This window comes from Carettochelys insculpta, chromosome 1 (genome assembly GCF_033958435.1).
Source record: "Carettochelys insculpta isolate YL-2023 chromosome 1, ASM3395843v1, whole genome shotgun sequence".
Lineage (NCBI taxonomy): Eukaryota > Metazoa > Chordata > Testudines > Carettochelyidae > Carettochelys > Carettochelys insculpta.
In genome coordinates, this window is record NC_134137.1 from 87579788 (window position 1) to 87605265 (window position 25478).

General features: G+C 45.3%; 1 protein-coding gene across 8 annotated transcripts in view; it reads left to right on the plus strand.

The window, feature by feature from the left end:
• LMO7 (LIM domain 7) overlaps nt 1–25478 on the plus strand; it is a 200724-nt gene that overhangs the window by 124712 nt on the left and 50534 nt on the right. For 4 of the 8 annotated variants that reach the window (XM_074988916.1, XM_074988891.1, XM_074988908.1 and 1 more), the window contains 9 exons: nt 10827–10857; nt 11276–11389; nt 11879–12077; nt 13926–14178; nt 14567–14872; nt 15197–15490; nt 15787–15921; nt 16318–17034; nt 18469–18498. In XM_074988916.1, the coding sequence (XP_074845017.1) occupies nt 10827–10857; nt 11276–11389; nt 11879–12077; nt 13926–14178; nt 14567–14872; nt 15197–15490; nt 15787–15921; nt 16318–17034; nt 18469–18498 (2079 nt within the window). The remainder of the gene's footprint in view (nt 1–10826; nt 10858–11275; nt 11390–11878; nt 12078–13925; nt 14179–14566; nt 14873–15196; nt 15491–15786; nt 15922–16317; nt 17035–18468; nt 18499–25478) is intronic. The other 4 variants (XM_074988948.1, XM_074988933.1, XM_074988901.1 and 1 more) reach the window with 3 other exon arrangements.

Genomic DNA, 25478 nt, shown 5'->3' on the forward strand with positions numbered 1-25478 from the left:
ATGCTGCTTTTCGACAAGGCCCTCCAGCCAGACGTGCCGGAGCGGCTGCAGCAGGAGGGACCCTCCGGGGCCCATAAAAGGAAAGCTGCCTCCCTGACCCCATCAGCGCAAAAACGGAGGAAAGTCTCCCCAGCCCGATCCCTGCCGGCAGCAACAGCGAGCGGGACGGGAGGAGCGAGCAGCCCCCAGCCGCAGCCACAGCTGATCGGCGGCGGCACGGAGAGCCACATGGAAGCGGCTCAGTCTCCGATAATCAGCCAGCTGCCCCGCACCACAGGCAGGGCGGCGGCTAAACAAGCGCTGGTACCGGCGGCACCGCAGGCAGCGGCACCGACCCCCGGGGAACCGGCGGTGCAGAGAGCGCAGGCACGCAGCCTGCAGGCACCGGAGGACACCGCACGTGCGGTACCGCCCTCAAGCATGCCGAGCACGGTGCGAACGGGGCCGGGATCCCCTGTATGTCAGGGGGCGGAGTTACCTCCTCAAGGGAGGGGGAAGGCTGCACACAAGAGGAGGCATTGCAGCCCCTCTCCGCACAGGGCTGTGGAGTTGCTTTCTCACAGCCCTCCGCTTATGTTGCAGACTCCAACCAGAAGGCAGGGGTCCCCCCTAGCCTACCCGGAGCCCCCTTCTCCATTTTTGCAACCAGCCTCACCCTGGCTGGGACCACCTTCACCCTTCCTGGGGTTTGAACCGCTGGACTATTATGCAAAATCGCTCTCTTCAGTGTCTCGACGATCTCCCTCCCCCAGACGCACAGGGTATGCACCAAGGGAGTGGTCTAGGTCACCTTCCCAAGAACAGTGCCTATACTGCCATGGTCGCCCCTACCACGCGGGGCATAGACACCATCAGCAATCTACTAGGGAAAGATCCCCACAGACGATCTCGTACCCCCGAGGGCAATCGCGACCGGGGACAGAGACTCAAGCATCTCGGGGGGACTGGTTATGGAACCCCGAGATTTTCCCTCGCAAACCTCTAGTGAGAGGGTGTACCATCACCAGCAGGAGCCGGAAGGGTCCAGAGAGACGTACCCCAGCGGTTCCTCGCTCTCCTCCCCGGACGAGGCTACGGCCCCGGGGGACGTCCATCCTCTGGACGATCTCAAACAGTTTCAAGAGCTGTTTAAGAGGGTGGCCTTCACGCAAGGCATCCAGACAGCAGAGGTGCAAGAGAAACACCATAAGCTCCTCAAAAATTTGAGACCTCCGGCCTCCTCCAGAGTAGCAATACCGCTTGATGAAGCGATCTTAGAATCCGCCACTACGATATGGCAGACCCCTGCGACTATTCCACCTGTCCAAAAGAGAGCGGATAAGAAATACTTCGTGCCGGCGAAGGGCATGGAGTTCCTGTTCAGCCACCCACAGCCAAATTCCTTGGTGGTGGAGTCGTCGCAACAAAGATCAAAGACATCTTAATTCAGGACAGGGGGAACAGACAAAGATGCCAAGAAGCTAGAGCTGTTCGGCAGAAAGGTCTACTCCTCCTCCACCTTAACGTTGCGAATGGCAAATTACGCAGCGCACTTAGCGAACCATAATTTCAACAACTATTCCAGGTTAATCTCCCTCATGGACTCGCTTCCAGAGGACAAAAAGCCGGTGCTCAAGGCCATAGTGCAAGAAGGCTACGCGGCCTCGAGGACGGGAGTTCAGATCGCCCTGGACGTTGCGGACACAGCAGCACGTTCCACAGCAATGGCAGTGGTGATGCGAAGGGAGTCCTGGCTCCAGACTTCGGGTATACCGAGGGATCTGCAGGCAAAGATAGTTGACCTTCCCTTCGACTCGCAGAAGCTGTTTGCTGAATCAACTGACTCGGTCCTTCATTCCAATAAAGATTCAAGAGCCACACTCAGGACCCTGGGGATTTACACCCCTCCATACACAAAGAAAAGGTACTACCCTCAGCAAAGACGGTACCAGTACCAGCAACAGCGCCCCCAGTACCACAGGGGTTACGAGCAAGGGCGACGTCAACAGCACCAGCAGTACAGAACTCCCAGGCGACGTTCACAACAGAGCCGTGCGTCCTCGGGGCGCGGCCAAAGGCCACAAGTTTGACATACAGATCCAGGGCTGCGCCATCACTACCATCGCACAAGGTCATCCGAAGCGACTATTCCACCATCGCCTCCGACCATTCTACGACCAGTGGCAAAGGATCACCACAGACAAATGGGTGCTGGAGATCATAGCCACGGGGTACGCCATCCCCTTCCAGTCGCTCCCACCGTCACGACCTCCACCCAAGCCCCACCTCCAGGAGGCCTCCCATGTAACGAGGCTCAGGCAGGAGGTGGACCATCTCATGCTCATAGGGGCAGTGGAAAGAGTGCCGGAGCAACTGCAAGGGAAAGGGTTCTACTCCAGGTACTTCCTCACGGAGAAAAAGACAGGAGGCTGGAGGCCCATCTTAGACCTTCGCGGCCTCAACCGGTACCTGCGCAAGCAACGTTTTCGGATGATCACAATCGCCTCCATCCTTTCAGCACTGGACGATGGAGACTGGTTCGCAGCCCTCGATTTACAAGACGCGTACTTCCACATAACTATCCATCCGGCTCACCGGCGATTCCTCCGGTTCATGGTAGGCAACGAACACTTCCAATACAAGGTCCTACTGTTTGGCCTCTCCTCGGCCCCCAGAGTCTTCACCAAGACCTTGGCAGTGGTGTCAGCCTACCTACACAGACAAGGGGTGTTTATTTTCCCGTATCTGGACGACTGCCTGCTCAAAGGGGCCTCGAAGGGGGAGGTTCTGCGCATGATACGCGTCACAGCAAACACGTTCTCTTCACTCGGCCTGGTTATCAATCTGGCAAAATCAAAAATAGATCCCACACAGGACATAGAGTTCATAGGGGCTCGCATAAACTCGGTTACAGCGAGAGTATATCTAGCAGAGGCTTGCTTTCGGGCCATCGGCTCCCTCGTGCAGGTCATCACCTTCAGCCCTACGGTGCCGGTCTTGACGTGCTTACAGCTGCTGGGCCACATGGCAGCAGCGACGTTCGTAGTACAGAACGCCAGGTTACACATGCGCAGCATGCAGCACTGGCTGGCGAGTGTATACAAACCGGCAGTACACACCGTTCACAGGGTGGTGTCACCCACAGCGGGGGTGCGCAAATCCCTGCAATGGTGGGTAAACCCCAGGAACCTGCTAACAGGGGTACCCTTCCACCAGCCGCAGATATCGGTTTTTCTCACTTCAGATGCCTCCCTCATAGGGTGGGGAACACACATGGGCGAAGAGGTGACTCAAGGACTGTGGTCACCCATGGAACAGTCACTACACATAAATATACTGGAGCTCAGAGCAGTGTTCAACGCCTGCAGACACTTTCGAGACCATATACAAGGCAAAGTCGTCGGGATCAGTACAGACAATATCTCCACCATGTTTTATATAAACAGGCAAGGAGGAGCTCGATCCCGTGCCTTATGCGCGGAAGCAATCCCCTTATGGAACTGGTGCATCGCCAACAATATACTCTTGAAAGCCTCATACTTGCCAGGTGCGCACAATGTGAAGGCAGACCAGCTGAGCAGGCGTTTTGCACTCACACACGAGTGGCAGATCCGTCCCGATCTGCTACGGCCGATCTTCCACACATGGGGTTTTCCCCAGATAGACCTGTTTGCCACTCAGCACAACAAGAAGTGCCCACGATTCTGCTCCAGGGCAGGACTGGGATGGGGGTCCCTGGGGGACGCGTTCGCAATCCCGTGGAGGGGCCCCCTGCTTTATGCGTTTCTTCCCACGGTGCTGATCCACAAAGTCTTGCAGAAAGCCAGGAGGGAAAGGGCCCGGATGATCCTGGTAGTCCCAACGTGGGATCGACAACAATGGTTCCCCCTACTCCTGCGCATGTCGGACCGTCCACCGATGCCTCTTCCGGTGGCGCCGGATCTGCTCACGCAAGCCCAGGGGTCCATAGGGCACCCGCACCCCCAAAGCCTGCGACTGCAAGCGTGGTTAATCCATGGCTCAGCTCCCTAGAGAGCACATGCACAGTGGAAGTACAGCAAGTCCTAGAAAGTAGCAGGAGGACTTCCACCAGGAAGACCTACAAGCAGAAATGGACTCGCTTCAGGCTTGGTGTTCTACCAAACAGCTGGCCCCCCTTTTGGTGCCTATACCTACAATACTAGAGTATTTACTGGACCTCGAGAGGAGGACTCTCGCTATCCTCGTTGAAGGTCCACCTTGCCGCCATCTCGGCGTTCAGACATGAAGAGGAAGGGCACACGGTGTTCGCCCACCCTATGGTTACCAGGTTCCTCAAAGGGTTGGTAAACCTATACCCCCCTCGGAAACCGATTCCACCTTCGTGGAACTTGGACCTGGTGCTTACCACGCTAATGGGACCACCGTTCGAGCCCTTGGCCACGGTCCCCCTGCGCCTCCTTACAATAAAGACGACCTTTCTTCTTGCAATTACGTCAGCTCGTAGGGTGAGCGAGCTCACGGCAGTCATGGCAACGCCACCCTGCACTGTTTTTTCCAAGGAGGCGGTAACCATACGGCTGCATCCAGCCTTTGTTCCCAAAGTTTCTTCCGAGTTTCACATTAATGAACCTATTGTTCTACCCTCGTTTTATCCAAAGCCTCATAACTCCAACGAAGAGGCGCGCCTACACCTCCTGGACGTGAGGAGGGCGCTAGCCTTCTACGTAGACAGGACCAAGTCCTTCCGGAAAACGGATAGACTCCTAGTCTCCCTCACTCCCAAGTCAAAAGGAGAAGGTCTCTCCTCGCAGAGAATCTCAAAGCACATTGTATCCTGCATAAAAATGTGCTACGAGCTCAAAAAGACTCCTTTATCGGCCACTCCCAGGGCTCATTCCACTAGGGCGGTGGCGGCATCAACAGCCTTTTTCAAGGGCGTTGCGTTAAAAGACATTTGCAGAGCGGCGACCTGGTCATCCTATGACACCTTCATCAATCATTACGCCCTTCACAGGGTATTCCAAGAGGATACCCGTCTCTCTACAGCGGTCCTCTCGGGGACAAGCTGCACATAATCCGATTACGCACCTCCTATCTTGGGTTACTGCTGGGTAGTCACCTATTGTGGAGCACCCACGGGGACACTCGAAGAAAGAGAAGTTACTCACCGTAGTAACGGTGGTTCTTCGAGATGTGTCCCCGTGGGTGCTCCACCACCCGCCCATCCTCCCCGCTTTGGATCTCTGTTAGTGTTTTGCAGGGGCACCCGAGGCTGTTGGTCGAGGAACTGGCGGGGACCGGATCGCGCACATGGCCAGGAGCGCGCAAGGGAGCGGCGTGCGCCGGCGCATGCGCGGTCCGGCAGAAACTGCTTGGAAGATCCGATCTGCGGCGCCGGGCAAACCCGACACCTATTGTGGAGCACCCACGGGGACACATCTCAAAGAACCACCGTTACTACGGTGAGTAACTTCTCTTTACCCACATTAAATTTCATTTGCCATTTTGCTGCCCAATCACTCAGTTTGCTGAGATCTTTTTGTAGTTCTTCACAATCCCTTTTGCTTTTGACTGTCCTGAACAACTTGGTGTCATCTGCAAACTTTGCCACCTCACTGCTTACCTCATTTTCTAGATCATTGATGAACAAGTTGAACAGGATCAGTCCCAGGACTGACCCCTGGGGAACACCACTAGTTACCCCCCTCCATTGTGAAAATTTACCATTTATTCCCACCCTTTGTTTTCTGTCTTTTAACCAATTCCCGATCCATGAAAGGATCTTTCCTCCTATCCCATGACCGCCTAATTTACATAAAAGCCTTTGGTGTGGGACCGTGTCAAAGGCTTTCTGGAAATCTAGGTATATTATGTCCACTGGGTGCCCCTTGTCCGCATGTTTATTAACCCCTTCATAGAATTCTAATAGATTAGTTAGACACGACTTCCCTCTGCAGAAACCATGCTGACTTTTGCCCAACAATTCGTGCTCTTCTACGTGCCTTGCAATTTTATTCTTTACTAGTGTTTCTACTAATTTGCCTGGCACTGATGTTAAACTTATCGGTCTATAATTGCCAGGGTCGTCTCTAGAGCCTTTTTCTGCTTTATTCTACAAGCAGTTCTCCAACTGCAGAACTGCGACCACAGTTCCTCTGGATTTTCCCATTCCTTTTCTAATATTTTTTTATCCCATTTTGGGTCAGCCCAGCCTTCCTGGGCAAAGCTCTTTTCTACCTTGCTGAAATCAGTGACTGGCTTCATGCTGCTGTATTGGAACTAAGAGCACAAACCCAGCTTGCTGCACCAATTCTGTGAGCTGATGCCCAGGTGCCAGCTAAAGGTCCGGTGGGGCAAAGGGGGTGATGCCGCACCAGCAGCTACGCTAAGCAGCCAGGGCAGGCTGGGTTCTTTGGTTTGTGTTTAGTTCAGGTACAGCAGCAAGAGGAAGATTATACTTACTAGAGGCTTTAGCAATTACTTTTTATTTATACAAAGATAGAAACAATTTAACTAAGACAAATGATTAAAGTACAAGTTAGTACTCATGGTTTTTAAAGGGGAAACAACACAGTTTAACTTAAAAGTTTTAGACAAACTAGCTAGCTTTAACTAATACAAGTAGTGTGTACACAAGAAAGGCACGTTGCAGGTGTGATTTTCACCCCTGCCTCTTAGACCTGGTGGAACCAGAGTCTTTCCCTCAATTCCTATAGGAAAGAAGTGTAATACAGGTGTAATTCTTACTCCTGCCTCATAGATCGGGTGTGGCCCAGAATCTTTCTCTCAATCCCTCGGGAAGAAGTAGATACGAACCAGGCGTCCCCAGTCTCAGGAGTCAATTCCAGACCTGGCCAGCAGGTGTAGGTGATTGGAACTCAAAGGGGGGTGGGCTGCCAAACCCCTTTTATACCCCCTTTGGTCACGTAGGCTTCTTCCTGGTGTCAAGTGGCCAATCAGGGAGGAATGTGTTTGAACCCCAGGTTTCCCAGGGAAGGTGCAAGGCTCAATTTACACCTGTGAATTGTGAACAATTGAGCACCTTTGGAGGTGATGGGCAGAGATTCCCCGTTCTTCCTGGGGCAGTGATCAGGCATGTCAATTACCAAGATCAGCCAGAAGGGCGGCCATTAGCTAGCCCATTCACTGTCTGGTTTGTATGTGTGGTAGAGAGTCTGAGTGAGACAGCGCACCTGCATTCCCAGGACATCAAAGGCTGCCTGTCTCCCTCTCTGTCTCTCTCTCTCTCTGTCTCTCCCAGTGGGAGGGGGAGAAAAAGAAAGGGCCAAATGGGGGGTTCATGTCTGGCTACACCGGGCCCACACGTGCCCCTTCCTTTTGAAAGGGGCCTGTTAATTAACAGGTTTAAAAGATGCTAATGAGGCACTGCAATGAATATGCAGCGCCTCATTTGCACAATGGAAGTCACAGTGATTCGAAAGTGCAACTTTTCAAATTGCATGCCGCCTGTGGAGACGGGACCTTCCAAAAGGACACCCTCCCGATTTTCGGAAGCCCTTCTTCCGATCACCAGATAGGAAGAAAGGCTTTCGAAAACTGGGGGGAATGTTCTTTGGAAGGTCCCGTCTCCATAGGCGGTGTGCGATTCAAAAAGCCGCACTTTCCAATCGCCACGGCCACCATGATGCTAATGAGGCACTGCATATTCATTGCAGTGCCTCATTAGCATCTTTCAAACCCGCTCATTAACATGCCCCTTTCAAAAGGAAGGGCATGTGTAGACACAGGGCAAGAGTTAGTCACTTGTAGACTTTTTGCCTAAGACAAAACTGCTCTTTGATTCTCATATGCTTCGCCCTCACTTAGGTCTATACTTCAAGGCAAAATCCAGTTTGATGACTAATGCTATTACATTATCATTTCAATATGAGTGCTTTATTACAGAAAACTAGATTTCATGCTAACTTGAGGTGTGCTATTCATTCCACACTTTATTAAGTGCAACCAAATTAAAATTTCACACTTGCATAATTTGATACAGATGTGGAAGATATACCAGCTGTCCTAGCAGTTTCTCCACAATTTACAATGGATACGTTTTTCCAGTAGTATGGTAAATGAAATGCATCCAGTATTAACTAAAATGTCTCTTTGCGGTTTTCATACATTGGTCACAAGGTTGGCTAATAAACTTGTGTGGGAGGTTCCATAATTCAAATAACGACTGCTTTTTTGGGCAGCCTGGATCTGAGTTATATTTCTATTTCATCCATCAAGTAGAATAACCACTGAGCAGCAACTATGGAGTTCTTATGTGAAGACTGATTTGTTACATTAATTTTATTCAGGATTGTAATGTTACCGATTTCTTTACCAGCATTTCATTAGACTGCTTAAATAGTTTGTGCCTTATTACATTTCAGTGTTTTGGTTATCTGCTTTTAGTCAAGCATTGACATAGGTGCTTTGACCAATATATCTTTGTAAACATACACATCATATTGCTACAAAATTCCTTCAGGACTTTGATACCAGTTTTGTTATGTTAGGATGTCGTGGCAAGTTTTTGGTAGGTGACTATAGTATTGCACTGTTTAAAATACAAATATGAATTGCCACTTGCACTAGAGAAGTTACAGTATGAAAGAGAGAACATGAAAAGATGAGACCTGCTGGGAGAACCAGAAACAGTCTAGATAATCATAATATGATTTTATTTCTGTAATTTGCATCTTTTGGTGGTATTTATGTGAGAAGATAACTATCATATTGGGGTTAAAGTTTTCCTTGTTCTCATACTGCATCCATTTTAACAAGCGTCTCTTAGCACCAGTGGCATGTAATTCAAATGAGAGGAAATGGAAGAATGATTTAAGTGCCAGCAAAGAGTGAGAGAGAACCTACCAGATAGGTCTGAACAAATCCTCAGCCTTCCTATTTCGTTAAAGCAGCAAACCTAAGGGAATTTCACTTCATTAAACTTTAAAGTGTAAACATAGAGCTCCAGGATCTGTTTTGCTTTACATAGTAAAGAATTCTTAATGAATGATTATTAAATCATTCCAAAGTGTCTGTCTCCTACTTCAAAATAAGTGGCCTGAAGCAATGAACCAAAACATATGTAAACCAGAAGTAAATGCTGAAGAATAATTAAAAAGTCTAAATTTAAAAAAACAAACAAACAAACAAAAAAAACGCCAAAAGCAAGCACCCACCCTCATCTGATGTGAGCTCCAGAATTTGGGTGTGGCAGACCGTAAGGGGTATAGCCAATGCCTATCTTTTATTTAAAAAAAAAAAATAGAGCTGGTACTCTCCGCCATCCACCCCCAGCTAATCCCCCGGCTGGGCTGCCGAGGTGCTGGTATTCAGTACTGGAAAGTACTAGCACAAAAAAAGCAATGGGTGTGGCCTTCAAACTCTACACCCAGATACCAATCTCAGGAAATAAAACTTCAGGCTTCATTTGGCAGGATACCCCAGCTGACCTGAGTTGTTGCAGTGGAAAATAAAGTTAATGACATCTTACTAAATAGCTCTTAGCTAGTATAAAGTTCACACGTGCTGGGTTGGCTGATAGTGGAGAGCATAAGAATTTCCCAGAGGCTCACCTTACTCAGCAGATGTAAGCTTTCAGCAGATGGGTTTTCATGTTCTCTGCTTTATCAGAAACTTTTGAGAGTTCATCAGGATGCCTTCCTAAGTGGATCACGTTAGTCATCCACCTGGTGTTTTCCAAAGCACAAATACTATAATGAAATCTAGATGTTGGGGAAAAGGTGGCCGAGTTCTTGTCAAGGAGAAGTGGAAAGCCTGCATCATAAAGCCCCACTTGAAGTGCACTCCCAGAGGATTCTTTGCTACTTTATGGTAACACAACATACTGAAAATTATACTGTATCTCCCTCTAAAATTGCAGATAAAGATCTGTGGTGATGATAGATATTGCTACAAAAATGCCAGAAGATGTAAGCACTCCTGGACGCTAAGTTCTCAAAAAGACTTAAGCTGGTGTTGCTAAGAGAGCTTTTTGTTAGAGTTGTCGTGGTTCTGCTTGTCGGGTCATCCATACAGGGAACTTTGAGGAACAGATATGTGAATGGAGAGAGATTTGCAAAGTATTAAACATAAAGAAGCTCTTTTTGTACAGAAGGGAAAAGTTCCACCTGAAGCAAGGAGGAGCAGAATCTCAGAAAGTGTATCTTGGTGCACTCTAGCAAAACACAAACAAGCAGCTCTGAAAGAGGTTCACTAGTGTTACTGCTTGTGTTCTTCAAATGTATTCTCTGAAATGCGGCCTTCTCCAGATGCTTCCAATTTCAGCTGCTCAAGTTTCTGAAAAATTCTTCCTTGGCAGAAGCTTGCTATGCATGGTCACAGCTTAGAGGCAAATATTTTGGAAAATTTACTCAAAAATACCACAGTTACAATCCTTTACAATCTGCAGATGGAACCAGAGAGACCTGTAGATTTTTCAGGTCAACAAGGAGTGTGCCCCTGGAGCATTAGACTGTTTTGCCATTTTAGCTAAAAATTTCAGTTTCCCAGAAAAATTATAATACAAAAGTATTCAATTTTTTGCTTTGGTGTGGTTTTCCCCTCAAGTCAGAAATACTGATTATAATGAAGGACATGCTCTCATTTACAGAGAGTGGCCAAAAACCTCAGGTACAGTCGTTTCTGCCTTCAACTTTGTTCTTATGTATATAGTGGTTGAAGAAGTAAATAATCATGCTTGTAATGTGTTTTAGAATCAGATCTATCTATATTACACAGTGATTTCTCACTGGCTTTAGAAATTACAGCTTTGACTTCTAATGACTGCATTGTTTCAGATTAAAATTTATTTGTTTGATAGCCTGAATTTCTAGAAAGAAATACTGATTTTTTTTCCTCCTTTGCAGGCAAGAGGAGACCAATAGAAGGCTGAAAAATGTAAGATATATTAACTTTAATACAGTCTGAAATTATTTCATACTTACACCAATTTATTATTTTAAAAACTTCTCTACCCTTGCTGCTGTCTCTCTTAGCTTAGTCTTCAGCTGCTCATGTGTCTGTTCATTAGTATCGACTTACTGTATCTCTTCCATAATAACTTTAGAATATATCAGTAACTTCAGAAAGAATAATTAGAAACAGTAATTATATATTCTCTCATTGAGGCACAGATGGTAACGATTCAGGTGATTTTTGATAGAGACAGCCTGGTAAATATGTGCAAAAAGGGATTTTACACTTCATTATGGAAAACCTGAAAACCACCACGGAAGTTTGTGTTCGAACATTTTTGCACTGGCATGCGGTTTAATAGTTAACTAATGAATGTCTCAATTTGTCTTCTCTGTTTTAGGTTTTGATTACGTTATACTGGCTGGGGAGGAAAGCACAAAACAGCCCTTGTTATAATGGTCCACACCTTAACCTGAAAGCCTTTGAGAAATTACTAGGACAAGCTCTGACTAGGGTAAGAAATTCAGACAGAATAGTAATTGCTGTGAACTTTTGTAAGGCACAGTATTAAAAGTATGCTGCTTAGCTTCCCATGTGCCATTCATTAGAGATGTCAACACTGAACACCTCTGTGGGAATTCATTATAATTTTCATGTAGAAAGATGGCAGATATTTCTCCTCACATTTTTTTATTCAGATGTGCTTAAGACATTTCAAGCACTACCAGTTTAATAGTGGATTGTGGATTCCTTCTTCGCTCATTTATCTGAGGAAAAACCTAAGGAATTTTCTTCTTTTTGACCTACAGAAAAATGAAACTTAAAAATGCTGAGTTGGGCATCCCTCTTCTCGCTTTTGTATATTTATTTGAGATTTGTCTGAATTTCAGTATGCGCCTAAAGTTGTGTTTAGTATATACTATCTAAAATACTACCTGCTTCTGAAATTGCTGGAAAAAAAATAACTTCTTGAAACAAACAAAAAAACTCTGTATTCCCTTAGGCCCTTGAAGAATCCAGCAGTCTGAAAAGCAGTGGCAGGGATAGTGGGTACGGAGATATTTGGTACGTTGACCGTGGAGAAGCATTTTCACTTTCAACTAGCCATAAAAGAGACGATTCTTTCGATAGCCTGGACTCCTTTGGTTCAAGATCCTCCACAAGCTTTTCATCAGATATAACTTTGAAGGGCAGCAGTGGAGGTATTTTTGCTTATTACAGTTCTCTTTTAATTTATGCATTGTCAGAGGCAGATGGGGTAACAAAGTGAACGGACCTAATATTGTAGTTGCTCAACATGTTATATTCCCACTGACTTCAAAGTGGGAAGTCCAAGTTGGAGGCTGCTACAGTAGCACAGAGTGCTGCACCAGCAGATTTTTGCATGAAAAACTGACTAGTTTAGCAGCTGTCTGAAAACAAATAATCCAGTCACACAAATGTTGCCTTACTGTCCTCTTTCTTGCTCTTTTTTAAACTCCTGGGAGGAATGTGAAGGCATTTGACTGTTGATTGCTTGCCTATCACCAGGTTTTAATCCTGTCCTCTGCTATTTTGCTGGGAAGTAAGACTGATCTTTGTATTGAGCTGCAGGATTAACAGAGCTTGCCAAAAACTTTATTTGAAACTTTTTGGTCAATAATACACTTTTTCCAAAACTTTCAGCTTCCTTACCAAGAGTGGAAAAGGCTTCTATGTATTTTACTCAAAACATAACTCTCATTTTTCAGGCAGCATTCATGATGATTTTCAGATTTTTAGAATCTCCATGGATGTGCCTAGTTGCAAAGGCAATGCCACTTTAAATTGTTTTTTGTGAAGAAATGGAATGCCTATAATTTATTAAAAAATACCACTCAACTGAAGCTGTAAAATAGGTGCAGTATTCTACAGATTAAGTTCAGGCTAGTCCTCAGTGTATTATTCAGTGTTCCGAGGGCTAGATCACTGGCTACTACCACTGATTTGTTTACTCTTGGCAAGTCACTTTACTGGGCTTGTTGCTCTATTTACAAAACGGGGACAGAAATGCTCAAAGCATTTTGAGAACTGCAGCTGAAATGTCTAATTATGCACTGTACAAATGATGTAATGCACACATAGTAATATACCTGTCTAAGGGCATTCAAGTTTGTTCACAGCTTTGGTTGAGCTCACACATCAAAATGTCAGTTTAGTCAGGCTAGTGCCCTTGCTAAGGTGGCTATACTGCTATTTTTGCACAGCATGATCAAAGATAGTACACATGCATCTTCCCCAAGTGGAAATTACTTGCTTTTCCAGCATACGTGTAACCAAAATACATGAGTGCTCTTTTGTGTAGGCATAGGCCAGACTTTTTTTTTTCCCCCCTGCATATACCAAATTTGAAGTGAAATACTTAAAAATGCTTGCAGCCCAGTTTGGAAATAGATGTGATTTTCATTTTGGCTTTCTAGTTTTTTATGTAGAAAATTACCAAGAGCAAAGATTGTTAAATCAGATTCCTTCAGTTATTTTTAATGTCATACCTCCTGTAATTAAGTACTTTTAAATTTCAACAGTAAGGTACAATTGACTTTGTAGTTGTCCAGATTTGCAGATCTGCTTAGACAGTAAAATTTACAAAAGCCAAATGTGTAAATTGTAAAATTACTTGTTCAGGTGTCCATAGATTTTTTTTTTTTCCCACCACCACTCTGGACTGAATCTCATTCAGCCTCTTTGGAGGCATATGTATGAATCTAATACATAATTTAAATTTCTCAGTAGCATATAAATGCAAATGCATAACATTTTTAAATTTAAATTTAGTTCAGGAGATTAGCACGTAACTTTCTGCCTCAAATGGAGATAGTAGAAATTCATTATGATCTAACACATGTAAATCAATTTCAACCTAAATTTATCCTTTCAGAGCTTCATGACACTTCTAAAAACTTCTGTTATCTTGGTAGGAGCTTTGCAGGTTTTCAAGCAAAACTTTACTTTGATTTATTTTACATTATAGTTAGTGGTTAAAATTTAGAGGATAAGCCTTTTTATTTATTTATTTTATTTTTTAAAAAAAGGTTGTGAAAGTGACACGGACTCTGAAGTGCCTTACAAAATGCATGATTCTGGCAAAGATGATATGTCATATCGCAGGATTGCTGTGATTGAACCAAAGCGTACTGTTGAGTTCAATCGCTTTTTACCCAGCAAAACCAAACAGGCAACATATATTCCAGCACCACTCAGGAAAAAAAGGACAGAGAAGAATGAGGATAACAGAAGAAGCTGGGCAAGTCCTGTTTTCACTGAGCCAGATGGAACATTTTCAAGGTACCTACATTGTATTTAAGTAGAGCAAATTGTTGACTGATGATAAATGCAACAGACTTAGTCATTACAGCCAAGAGGAGCTGTCTTCCTTTAATTAAAAGTAAAGTATTTGAGATTTACAAACTAAAAAAAAAAGGTTCTTTGGTGGTTAATGGATAACATTGTGACATAAATAAAACTTGAACAAAACTTATCGTCAAATGTAGAATCAGAGTGACCAAAACATGTGTTTTACTCTTTTGGTTAAAACTGATCCAAATTTTACTTATTGCTACTATCCAATTTTCCCTTTTGTAAATGTATATACTTGAGATGATTGGGTATTTTTTTGGGCGTCATCTTGACATAGGTGATTTCACTATCTTCACTTTGTTCCTATTTTGGTCAGTCTCAGTGGACGAGGAAAGAATCCTTTAGCTTCCTGTCAGAATAGCAGAGCAGAATGTGGGTTTACAAATCCAGCTTCCCTGCAGATGATCTATGAGTATGACAGTGGCTCTGATTCAGAAGATGAAAGAAGACTGCCTGACGTGGTCATGGATGATTTAGCAAAACGTAGATTCTTAATAAAAAAGAGCCCTGTGAGTTCTGCTGCACCTGGACATCTTGACATCTTGCACAAGGACACTCCTAAATCTTGTTTACAACAGAGTTATCCAGCTGGTCCATTAGCTGCTGTGCTTGAACCCATGAGGTCAGAGATACTAAAACTAGATCCAAATTATGTACTACCAAAATTGCAATCCATAAATAACTGCATCAGAAAGCAAACATTTCTAATCAGCATTTGTTTAATGTTGCTGATAAAGTGCTACGTTTTTGTAGTCAAATTCCTTTTTTTATCAGATGAAATAAGATGCTGTTATAACCACTTAACTTTGTTCTAGTGCTGCAGTAGTAGAATTGGAAACTAATTTGCTTCATTCACAAATTTGAACTTTTGAGCAAAAAGCATGTCTCTTGCATATTTTGTGAAGTTGCTCCTAAAGTATCTTAATTGATTGGATATTTTGAACAGTAACCAAAGGAGGCAGAGGCATTTGGACCTTAAAGTGGAAAGCAAGCCAAAAGTAAACATTTCTTCAAAATTCTCCGGCTATTCTGATGACGAGGAAGAAAAAGCAGTAGGCATCCCAGACATTGAAAAAGATGATCTCTATGTTCGCAAACTAAATTCATCAGTTTCAAACCCAGTGGTTTCCTTTGACAAGTTTCTTCCCAAGTTTTGGACTCCAGAAGAGGAATTGCACTGGAAAAAAATAAGAAAAGGATCCTCTTCCAAACCATGGTATAAGGAGCTTCAGGGATTCAGGTTTGTGCGTGTGCATGCTCTTCTTACATCTCATGTATGCACAACTTTTGATGGCACTGTAGCTTTAAATGTTTCAAGAAACTACTTTTTTAATCAACTCCACTGGCTGTTTCTGGAAAGTATGAACAGCTGGGGTATTTTTGTCTTATTTATTCAAACAGAAGTTTTGCAGGGAAATAAACTGATGTATTATCTACAGTAGGCGACTGCTCCTTGATCTCTTTGTGCTTCAGTCCATAAATACTCTAAATATTTCTTAACTTCCCCTCTTTTCCATTCCTCATGCGACTCTACAGTAGAAGGAAGTCTGATTCTGAGAATGAAGCTTCAGCCTATCAACAAAGCAATGCCAAACTGACTGCTGAATATGTGGGGAAGTCATTGTCCCAAATTGCAGAAGGGGGATTCACACACGCCTCTGATCAGCCCAGGTTGATATGATTGCATGAACTGTACAGTCTTGCTGCATCATGGGAAACTACTAGTAATGCAACCCTTGAGTAAATTAAAAGTGCAACCCATGAGGTTGCTGTTATCGCTGTACTTAGTCACAAGTTGCTAGCTTACTGAAAAGCATAATAAACTGTAAAAGTTCATTAAGCTTTACGTATGAGCATGTGATCTTGTTTTTTCCAAGATTACTGTGCTGTACTATCACTTTAGAGAGGTGGGTATATTATAGAAATGGTAGCAAATACTGAATTATATATGTGCTTTTCAGAATGTTCCAAGCCTAAAACAAATGCTTCTCTGATGCTTTTTCTACAGTCTGTCTTCTGTCAGTTAATGGTATTCTACCTTCCTCTTTTTTGTTTTATATGCTTCAGTCATTTTTCATTACTTCAGGCCCTACAAAAATACTCTGGCTACTTGTCTTCTGATACAAAGACCAAAATTGATCCCACTTCTGGCCCTAGGGTGATAACGTGCAGAAAGAATATTTCTTTCACACCACAATGCAGCCGGAGGGGAACTATGAACGGAGATCTGTATCCAGACTTGGAAAATGATGATTTGTTTGTTCGGAAAACAGGAGCTTTCCACATCAATCCAATTGCTCTCCAAGCTTTCGAATGTTTTAGAAAATCCTCTGAACAAGAACCTATTCTGGAGGGTGAAATAATTCTGCAACCCAGAGACGGCGAGCCTGTTATTCCAGACTTAGAAAAAGATGACATGATTGTTCGTAAAGTACAAACACAGAAAAAAGAGGCATCTTTATCAGGTGCTCCGGACAAATACCATCCGGCACTCTTTCCTGATCCTTGGAGTCTCCCACCTGAAGTCCAATCCAAATTTCTTTGTTTACTTGACAAGACTGCCACAACAGACGAGGAAAAAAATGGTGGTAGAGTCTTATCTCCCTCTTCACGACAGAAGAAGGACGACATGCTGACTCGCAAGATTGAATCTTGGAAAGTAGGAAGTGTTGTGCAGCCAGTCAGTTTTACTCCAGGTCCATGCAGTGAAGAAGATTGGAAAAAATGGGAGGCTATCAGAGAGGCCAGCAAAATTAGACACAAGAAACGGCAGATGGTTGAGAGGTCAGGTTATGTCACTGTGTGGAAAGTGCTTGTGTCTGAGTATTTGAAATGTTACCATTAAGGAAAGCATCATCTTGTACTGAACTGATTCATGCATGTAGTGTGTAGTCATGGAAAAGCTTATGACCAGTCAATACCGTATTTTCAACCAATATTAAGATTTTCCTGTTTTAATTTATTTAATCACTACAAACAGTGTACGCTGTGTCCTTCAGTCTCAAATTTTTCATGCTTCTTTTTAAGATGGAGCAGGAATCTGAGTAATCACTCAAGAGACCACGGAAGCCAATACGTCATATCCCACGCCAAGAATACCAACATTGCTAAATTACCTGTATATTTCAACTATTTAAGGAAGTAGAAGCTCTGTTAATATTCATGAGCTAGGTTTGAAAAACTTCCCACGGCTCTCTTTTTGCCCAGAACTCTAACCCTACCACCCTAGATGAAAAGTACCTGTGCACCATGACCTTAAAAAGCACATCCCCAACAGGGGACATGTACATATTTCACTTCCATTAGCCTCTCTTCATGTCTCCAGCAAATTCCTCCTCCTTTCAAATCAAATCTGTCACCAGTTAATGCTCAACTCCCCTGTGCCTGTCTCTCTGAGAGCCTTGCTGCCCTGCCTGCCCTGGATTTTAACTACTTTCCTCTCACTCTTTCAAATTCTGTGGTTACTTCAGGAGAGTAGGTTTTTCAGATTCTCCTTATCATTGAAAATACGGAATTGAAAGTTGCAGTTCTTTACATTCAGCATTCTTATGGCATGACTGAAACAACTGCATGTTCCAGATAATGTCATTCATTTTGAGGCTTAACACAGATAAACAAAGCTTGCATATGATTAAAGTATTTCTAAAACAGCAGAATATAATTGGCTTCCAAAGCTATTTCACTCAACTTTATAATAAAGTAACTCAGTGCATCATATTGGAATCATCTGGATCTGCAGATTAATGTGTTAAGCTGATTGCATTTTTGGCATTCTGTTCATTCATTCCATTAATTACACACATTGCAGTTACGAATTAGAACAGAAATAATAACCTTTCTGAACCGAGCTTTGTCTGAGGACTCAGTTCAAAATAGTCATAATTTTTTGTCTGCATGTCCTGGTATTAGGCAGCACTGGAAGAGGCAATGAGTAATAACTGTTAACTATTCGTGAATTTTTTCCAAAACTGAAAGTATGAGGAATTGTGATAGGGACCTTTTTGTATTGTGAGATTTTTAAGCTTGACTACCAAAATATGCATTTTCTGGTAAGTTTCTGACTTGCATTGGATTTTTAGGTGCTGATCCAAACCTGTAACTCCCAATCTTTTGATGACCTCCCATCACTTTAGTCAAAATGCTTCCACATCAATACTTCTGAATGTTCTCTTGCATATAGAATAAGACCCTGAAATAAATTTATTTTTGATTTCTCAGACTGCTTCAAAAGCTTTCTGATGAGGATGGGTAAGTTTATGATAAAAATATGGAAAATATTACCATAACACTTGTTTTGTGCATCTTATTAAACTTTTCCAGTAATTTTTATGCATGCATAATAGCTAAAAAAATCTCTTGCTTGAAGCACCTCATGCATGCTGCTTTGTACTTCTGTACCTGTGCAACTTTCATAAGTGAAAGGAAACACAATAACTATGTTTCTGGAAGATATTGATTGTGCCACAATGTATTGCACATATAGTAAATATATTGCAAAGGCTGCTGTTGTCAAACTTTTTGAAATCTGCTGTAAACCTTCACTTTTCCCAAAACTTACCATGGGCTTGTCTACACTTTCCCCACTTCGAAGGGGGCCTGTTAATCAGAGAGATAGGAGATTACCAATTAAGTGCTGTGGTGAATATGCAGCACTTCATTAGGCTAATTCTTCCCTGCAGCAACATCAGTGTTGGCATGCGTGTAGCCATGAGCGCTTTGAAGTGCCCACGCTTCTTTGATGTGCCTTTACTCCTCAAAATTTTGGGGAGTAAAGGCACTTGGAAGTAGCGCAAGCACTTCAAAGTGCCCACGGCTACTCACGTGCTGACACTTCGAAGTTGCCACAGGGCAGAATTAGCCTAAGGTAATGCTGCATACTCACCACAGCACTTCATAAGTAATCTCCCATCATCCTGATTAACATGCCCCCTTCGAAGTTGGGGGCAAGTGTAGATCCAGCCCATGTGTTTTGTCTCATTATATTCAAATTTGGATTTTTAGAAGGTTTTTTAGGGTTTTTTTTCCAGTAAACTAAAGTAAAGCTATTAAATATTTCTTCTTTAACAGAGGTATGCGGAAGAATTCACTGATGTGAATTTAAATATCTATGTTTATCCTGGTAAGAAGGGTTAAAAAGACATCTCAACTGGCCTAAGTCCACATGGTGGAACAATGTGGGTTAGACTCAGAGGAGTAAAAAACAAGGATGAAGTCCTACTAGGAGTCTACTACAGGCCACCTAGCCAGGTGGAAGAGGTGGATGAGGCTTTCTTTAAACAGCTAACAAAATCATCCAGGGCCCAGAATTTGGTGGTGATGGGGGGCTTCCGCTATCCAGGTATATGTTGAGAAACTAATACAGCAGGGGACAGAATGTCCAATAAATTCTTGGATTGCATTGCAGACAACTTTTTATTCCAAAAGGTTGAAAAAGCTATCGGGGGGGGAAGCTGTTCTAGATTTAATTTTAACAAATAGGGAGGAAATTATTGAGAATTTGAAAGTGGAAGGATGCTTGTGTGAAAGTGATCATGAAATCATAGAGTTCACAATTCTAAGGAAGGGTAGAAGGGAAAACAGTACAATAGAGATAATGGATTTCAGGAAGGCAGATTTTGGTAAACTCAGACAGCTGGTGGGTAAGGTCCCATGGGAAGCTAAAATGAGAGGAAAAATGGCTGACGAGAGTTGGCAGTTTTTCAAAGGGACGTTATTAAGGGCCCAAAAGCAAGCTATCCCGCTGCGTAGGAAAGATAGAAAACATGGCAAAAGACTGCCTTGGCTTAACCAGGAGATCTTGCATGATCTCAAACTCAAAAAGGAATCGTATAAGAAATGGAAACTAGGACAAATTACAAAGGACAAATATAGGCAAACAACACGAGCGTGCAGGAGCAAGATTAGAAAGGCTAAGGCACAAAATGAGCTCAAACTAGCTACAAGCATACAGGGAAACAAGAAGGCTTTTTACAAATACATTGGTAACAAGAGGAAGACCAAGGAGAGGGTAGGGCCATTGGTCAGTGACGTGGGAGAAACAGTACCAGGGAATTTGGAAATGGCAGAGATGTTTAATGATTTCTTTGTTTCGGTCTTCACTGAGAAATCTGAAGGAATGCCTGACATAGAGAATGCTAGTGAAAAAGGGGTAGGTTTAGAAGTTGAAATAAGAAAAGAACAAATTTAAAATTTACTTAGAAAAATTAGATGTCTGCAAATCACCAGGGCCTGATGAAATACATCCTAGAATCCTCAAGGAGCTGACAGAAGAAGTATCTGAGCCTTTAGCAATCATTTTTGGAAAATCATGGGAGACGGGAAAGATTCCAGAAGACTGGAAAAGGGCAAATATAGTACCCATTTATAAAAAGAGGAACAAGAATAACCCGGGAAACTACAGGCCAGTCAGCTTAACTTCTGTGCCAGGAAAGATAATGGAGCAGGTCATTAAAGAAATCATCTGCAAGCAGTTGGAAGGTGGTAAGGTGCTAGGGAACAGCCAGCATGGTTTTGTTAAAAACAGATCATGTCAAACCAATCTGATAGCTTTCTTTGATAGAATAACGAGCCTTGTGGATAAGGGAGAAGTGGTGGATGTGGTATACCTAGACTTCAGTAAAGCATTTGACACGGTCTCTCATAATATACTTATCAATAAACTACACAAATACAACTTACATGGGGCTACTATAAGGTGGATGAACAACTGGCTGGATAACCGTACCCAGAGAGTAGTTATTAATGGTTTTCAATCCTGCTGGAAAAGTATAACTAGTGGAGTTCCGCAGGGGTCTGTTTTAGGACCGGTTCTGTTCAATATCTTCATTAACGGTTTAGATATTGACATAGAAAGTACACTTATTAAGTTTGCAGATGATATCAAGCTGGGAGAGGTTGCAATGTCTTTGGAGGATAGGGTCATAATTCAAAAGGATCTGGATAAACTGGAGAAATGGGCTGAGGTGAACACGATGAAGTTTAATAAGGACAAATGCAAAGTGCTCCACTTAAGAAGGAACAATCAGTGTCACACATACAGAATGGGAAAGGACTGCCTAGGAATGAGTACAGCAGAAAGGGATCTAGGGGTTCTTCTTCGAGTGGTCCCCGTGGGTGCTCCACAACAGGTGTCGGGCTCGCCCAGTGCCACAGATCGGAAATCTTCCAGCAGTTTCTCCTGGATCGCGCATGCGCCGGCGCGCGCCGCCCCCCTGCGCGCCCCCAGCCGCATGCATGATCCGGTCCCCGCCAGTTCCTTCTCAACCGCCATCGGCTGCAGACGGAATCCACTCAGGCTAAGGCCAGAGTCAGATTACTTAGTGGTTTTTTTCCCACGTGCAATTTGTTATTTTTCAGTTATTAAACAAAAAAAAAAAAAAGAAGAAGAGAGAAAGCAAAGACAATACCAGCAAAAAAAAAAAAAAAAAGAGGGGGTGGGGTGGGAAGAGAGGAGCGGAGAAGAACAGAGTGGACGTGAAAGGCCATTAGGCCTCCCGCTGCCGCAGGCCGGTGATCACTCTTTGAGGAGGAAAGGCATGGATTAAGTGCTAAGTACCCTCTTAACAATAAAGGACTCAGCACAATGGCCTCTTCAGGTTTTACACAGCATGACTCACGCTGTGAAGCTATGCCGGCCTCCGTGGGGCATAGCGAAGGCATCCGACACCTGCGGGAATTGCAGGCTACCCGGCCGCGTTCTCACTGTGCTCTGACCCACCCCCTCAGTGCAGAAACGGAGGGACCTCTCCCTGGCTCGATCCTTGCCGTACATCTGCAGCGAGCAGGACGAGTGGAGCGCACAGCTACCGGCCGTCTTCCCTCCCTGGCTCGATCCTTGCCGTGCATCTGCAGCAAGCAGAACGAGCGGAGCACACAGCTACCGGCCGCATACTCAGGCGGCGGCACCATCACAGGTGGCACAGACCCCTGCGGCACCAGCGGTGCAGGGGTGCCAGGCACGGAGCCTGCAGGCACCGGAGGGGTATACCCGCTCAGCACCGCAGCTGACGGTGCCGAGCGCGGTGCTAACAGCGGGGCAAGATTCCCGGCAGGGGAGGGGGCGGTGCCGGCCCCACAGCGGAGGGGCAAGGCAACATCAAAAACCCAGCACCGCAGTCCATTTCTGGACAGGGCTGCGCTGCTGTTAGCACCAAGCCCTCCCCCTGTGATACATACGCCGCACCAAAGGCCTGTGTCTCCACCGGCCCATCGGGGAAAAAGAAACAAAAAAAAACAAAAAAACAGCCTTCTCCGTTCCTCCAACCAATGTCACCACGGCTTGGGCCACCTTCACCATTTTCTGGGATTGGATCCCCCTGGAGTACTGTCACAAGCCAGTTTCACCTCTATCGGTGTCGCCGCGGAGGTCTCGCTCTCCCAGATATCAGGGGTACACACCCCGGGAGTGGTCCAGGTCTCCATCTCCGGACCCTTGCCATGCTGCCATGGTCGTCCCTATCAGGCTGGACACAGACAAACCACGGGCCTGCACCCAGGGGCAGGTCCCCACCCCCGGCTGCTCAATACCCCCGTGGGCGCTCCCGATCGGGGACAGAAACACAGTTGTCTCAAGGGGAGTTAAATTTAGAACCCCGAGACTTTCCTTCACAATCCTCCAGCGAACAAGTGTGTCATCGCCCGCGGGAACCTGAGGGTTCAAGGGAGGTTTACCTTAGGGGTTTCTCCTCATCCTCCCCAGACGAGGCCATGGCCCCGGGGGATGTCTCTCCCCGGGATGACCTTAAACAGTTTCAGGAGCTGTTTTAAAGGGTGGCTTTCACGCATTACATTTAAATGGCAGAGGTGCAGGAGAAACATCACAAACTCCTGAAAAATCTGAGACCCCCGGCTTCATCCAAAATTGCTATTCCGCTGGACGAAGCCATTCTGGAATCAGCCATTACTGTATGGCAGACTCCGGCCTCTGTTCCACCTACGAATGGGAGAGCGGATAAGAAATACTTTGTCTCGGCAGAGGGCATGAAGTTCCTCGTCAGTCACCCACAACCAAATTCTTTGGTGGTTGGGTCATCCCAGCAGGGGTCAAAGGCTTCTCAGTACAAATTGGGGGATCAGACAAAGATGCTAAGAAGCTAAAGCTGTTTGGCAGGAAGGTATATTCCTCTCCTATTCTGCTATTGAGAGTGGCAAATTATGGGCACACCTAGCAAACCATAATTTTGATAATTATTCCGGGCTTACTCCCCTCGTGGATTCACTCCCGGAAGACAAAAAGCCAGTGTTAAAGGCAATCGTTCAAGAGGGCTACACAGCATCGCAGATGGGAGTCCAGATTGCCCTGGACGTGGCAGACACGGCAGCACGCTCAACGGCTACAGCAGTGGTCATGCATAGAGAATCCTGGCCCTAGACGTCGGGTATCTTGAGGGACCTACAGGCGAAGATCATGGACGTTCCCTTTGATACACAAAAGGTGTTTTGCAGACTCAACCAACTCGGTCCCTCACTCCAGTAAGGACTCGAGAGCTACACTTAAAAGCTTGGGCATTTATACTCCCCCATACAGGAGGGAAAAATGTTATCCTCAGCAAAGACGCTACGCTTACAACCACAGCGTGCTCAATATCAACAGGGCTACGGCCACGGGCTCTATCAATAGCGGCAACAGTACAGAACCCCTAGGTGACGTTCTCAACAAAGCCGTACGCCCTCGGGTCAGGCCTCAAAGGCAACAAGTTTGATGGGTATGTCGGGGGCTGCACTATCAATACCCTCGCTCAATGCCACTCTCATCTCATGTTCCATCATCACCTCAGACCGTTCCACTCCCCATGGCAAAAGATCACCACAGACATATGGGTGCTGGAGATCATAGCCACGGTTGCGCGATCCCCTCCCAGTCGCTTCCACCGACGAAGCCTCCCACCAGGCCTCACCTCAGGGGCGCTGCCACGAGGCGAGGCTCAAGCAGAAGGTGACCCATCTTATGTTCACAAGTGCGGTGGAAAGAGTGCCGGAATAATTCCAGGGGAAGGTTTTTATTCATGCTACTTCCTATCGGAGAAGAAAACGGGACACTGGAGGCCCATCTTAGATCTTCGGGGCCTCAACCGTTACTTGCACAAGCAACGGTTTCGGATGATCACAGTTGCCTTGATACTCATGGCACTGGACGATGGAGACTGGGTTGCAGCACTCGACTTACGAGATGCTTACTTTCATATGACAATCCACCCGGCACACAGACGCTTCCTCTGCTTCACAGTCGGCCAGGAGCGCTTCCAGCACAGGGTTCTTCCGTTTGGCCTCCCCTCGGCCCCCAGAGTCTTACCAAAACCCTGGCAGTGGTGTCAGCCCACCTGCACAGAGGGGGGTGTTTATTTTTCCCATATCTGGGCGACTGCCTGCTAAAAGGGACCTCGAAGGCAGAGGTCTCATGCATGATACGCATCACAGCGGACACGTTTCTTCGCTGGGCCTAATCATCAACCTCGCAAAGTCAAAGTCCGAACCCACACAACATATAGAGTTCATAGGGGCACGCATAAACTCTATCACAGCAAGGGTGTACCTACCCGATGCCCACTTCCGCGCAATCAGTTCGTTGGTGCAAGTCATTACATAAAGCCCCATGGTGCTGATCTTACTGTGCCTACAGCTGCTGGGCCATATGGCAGCAGCGATGACATGTGCAACCTGGCATTCTGTACCACAAACAAGCCTGTAGCATTGGCTGGCGAGCGTTTACAAACCGGCATCCCACACTGTCCACAGGGTGGTGTCGCCCACAACAGAGGTGCACAGATCCCTGGCGTGGTGGGAAAACCCCGAGAATCTGCTAGTGGGGGTGCCTTTTCACCAACCACAAATTTCTATTTTTCTTACTACTGACGCCTCCCACGTGGGATGGGGAGCGCACATCGGCGACAAGGTAACGCAAGGGCTATGGTCCCCTGCGGAACAGACACTGCACATATCCATACTGGAGCTCAGAGCAGTGTTCAACGCCTGCAAACATTTTTGAGATTACCTGCATGGCAAAGTAGTCGGGATTCAATACCGACAATACCTCCACTATGGTCTACATCAATCGATAAGGAGGAGCATGATCCTGTGCCCTATGTGCGGAAGCACTCCGATTGTGGAATTGGTGCATCGCCAACAACATAACGTTGAAAGCCTCGTACTTGCCAGGCGCGCACAACGTGAATGCAGACCAGCTGAGCAGGCACTTCGCAATCACACACGAATGGCAGATCCGCTCTGAT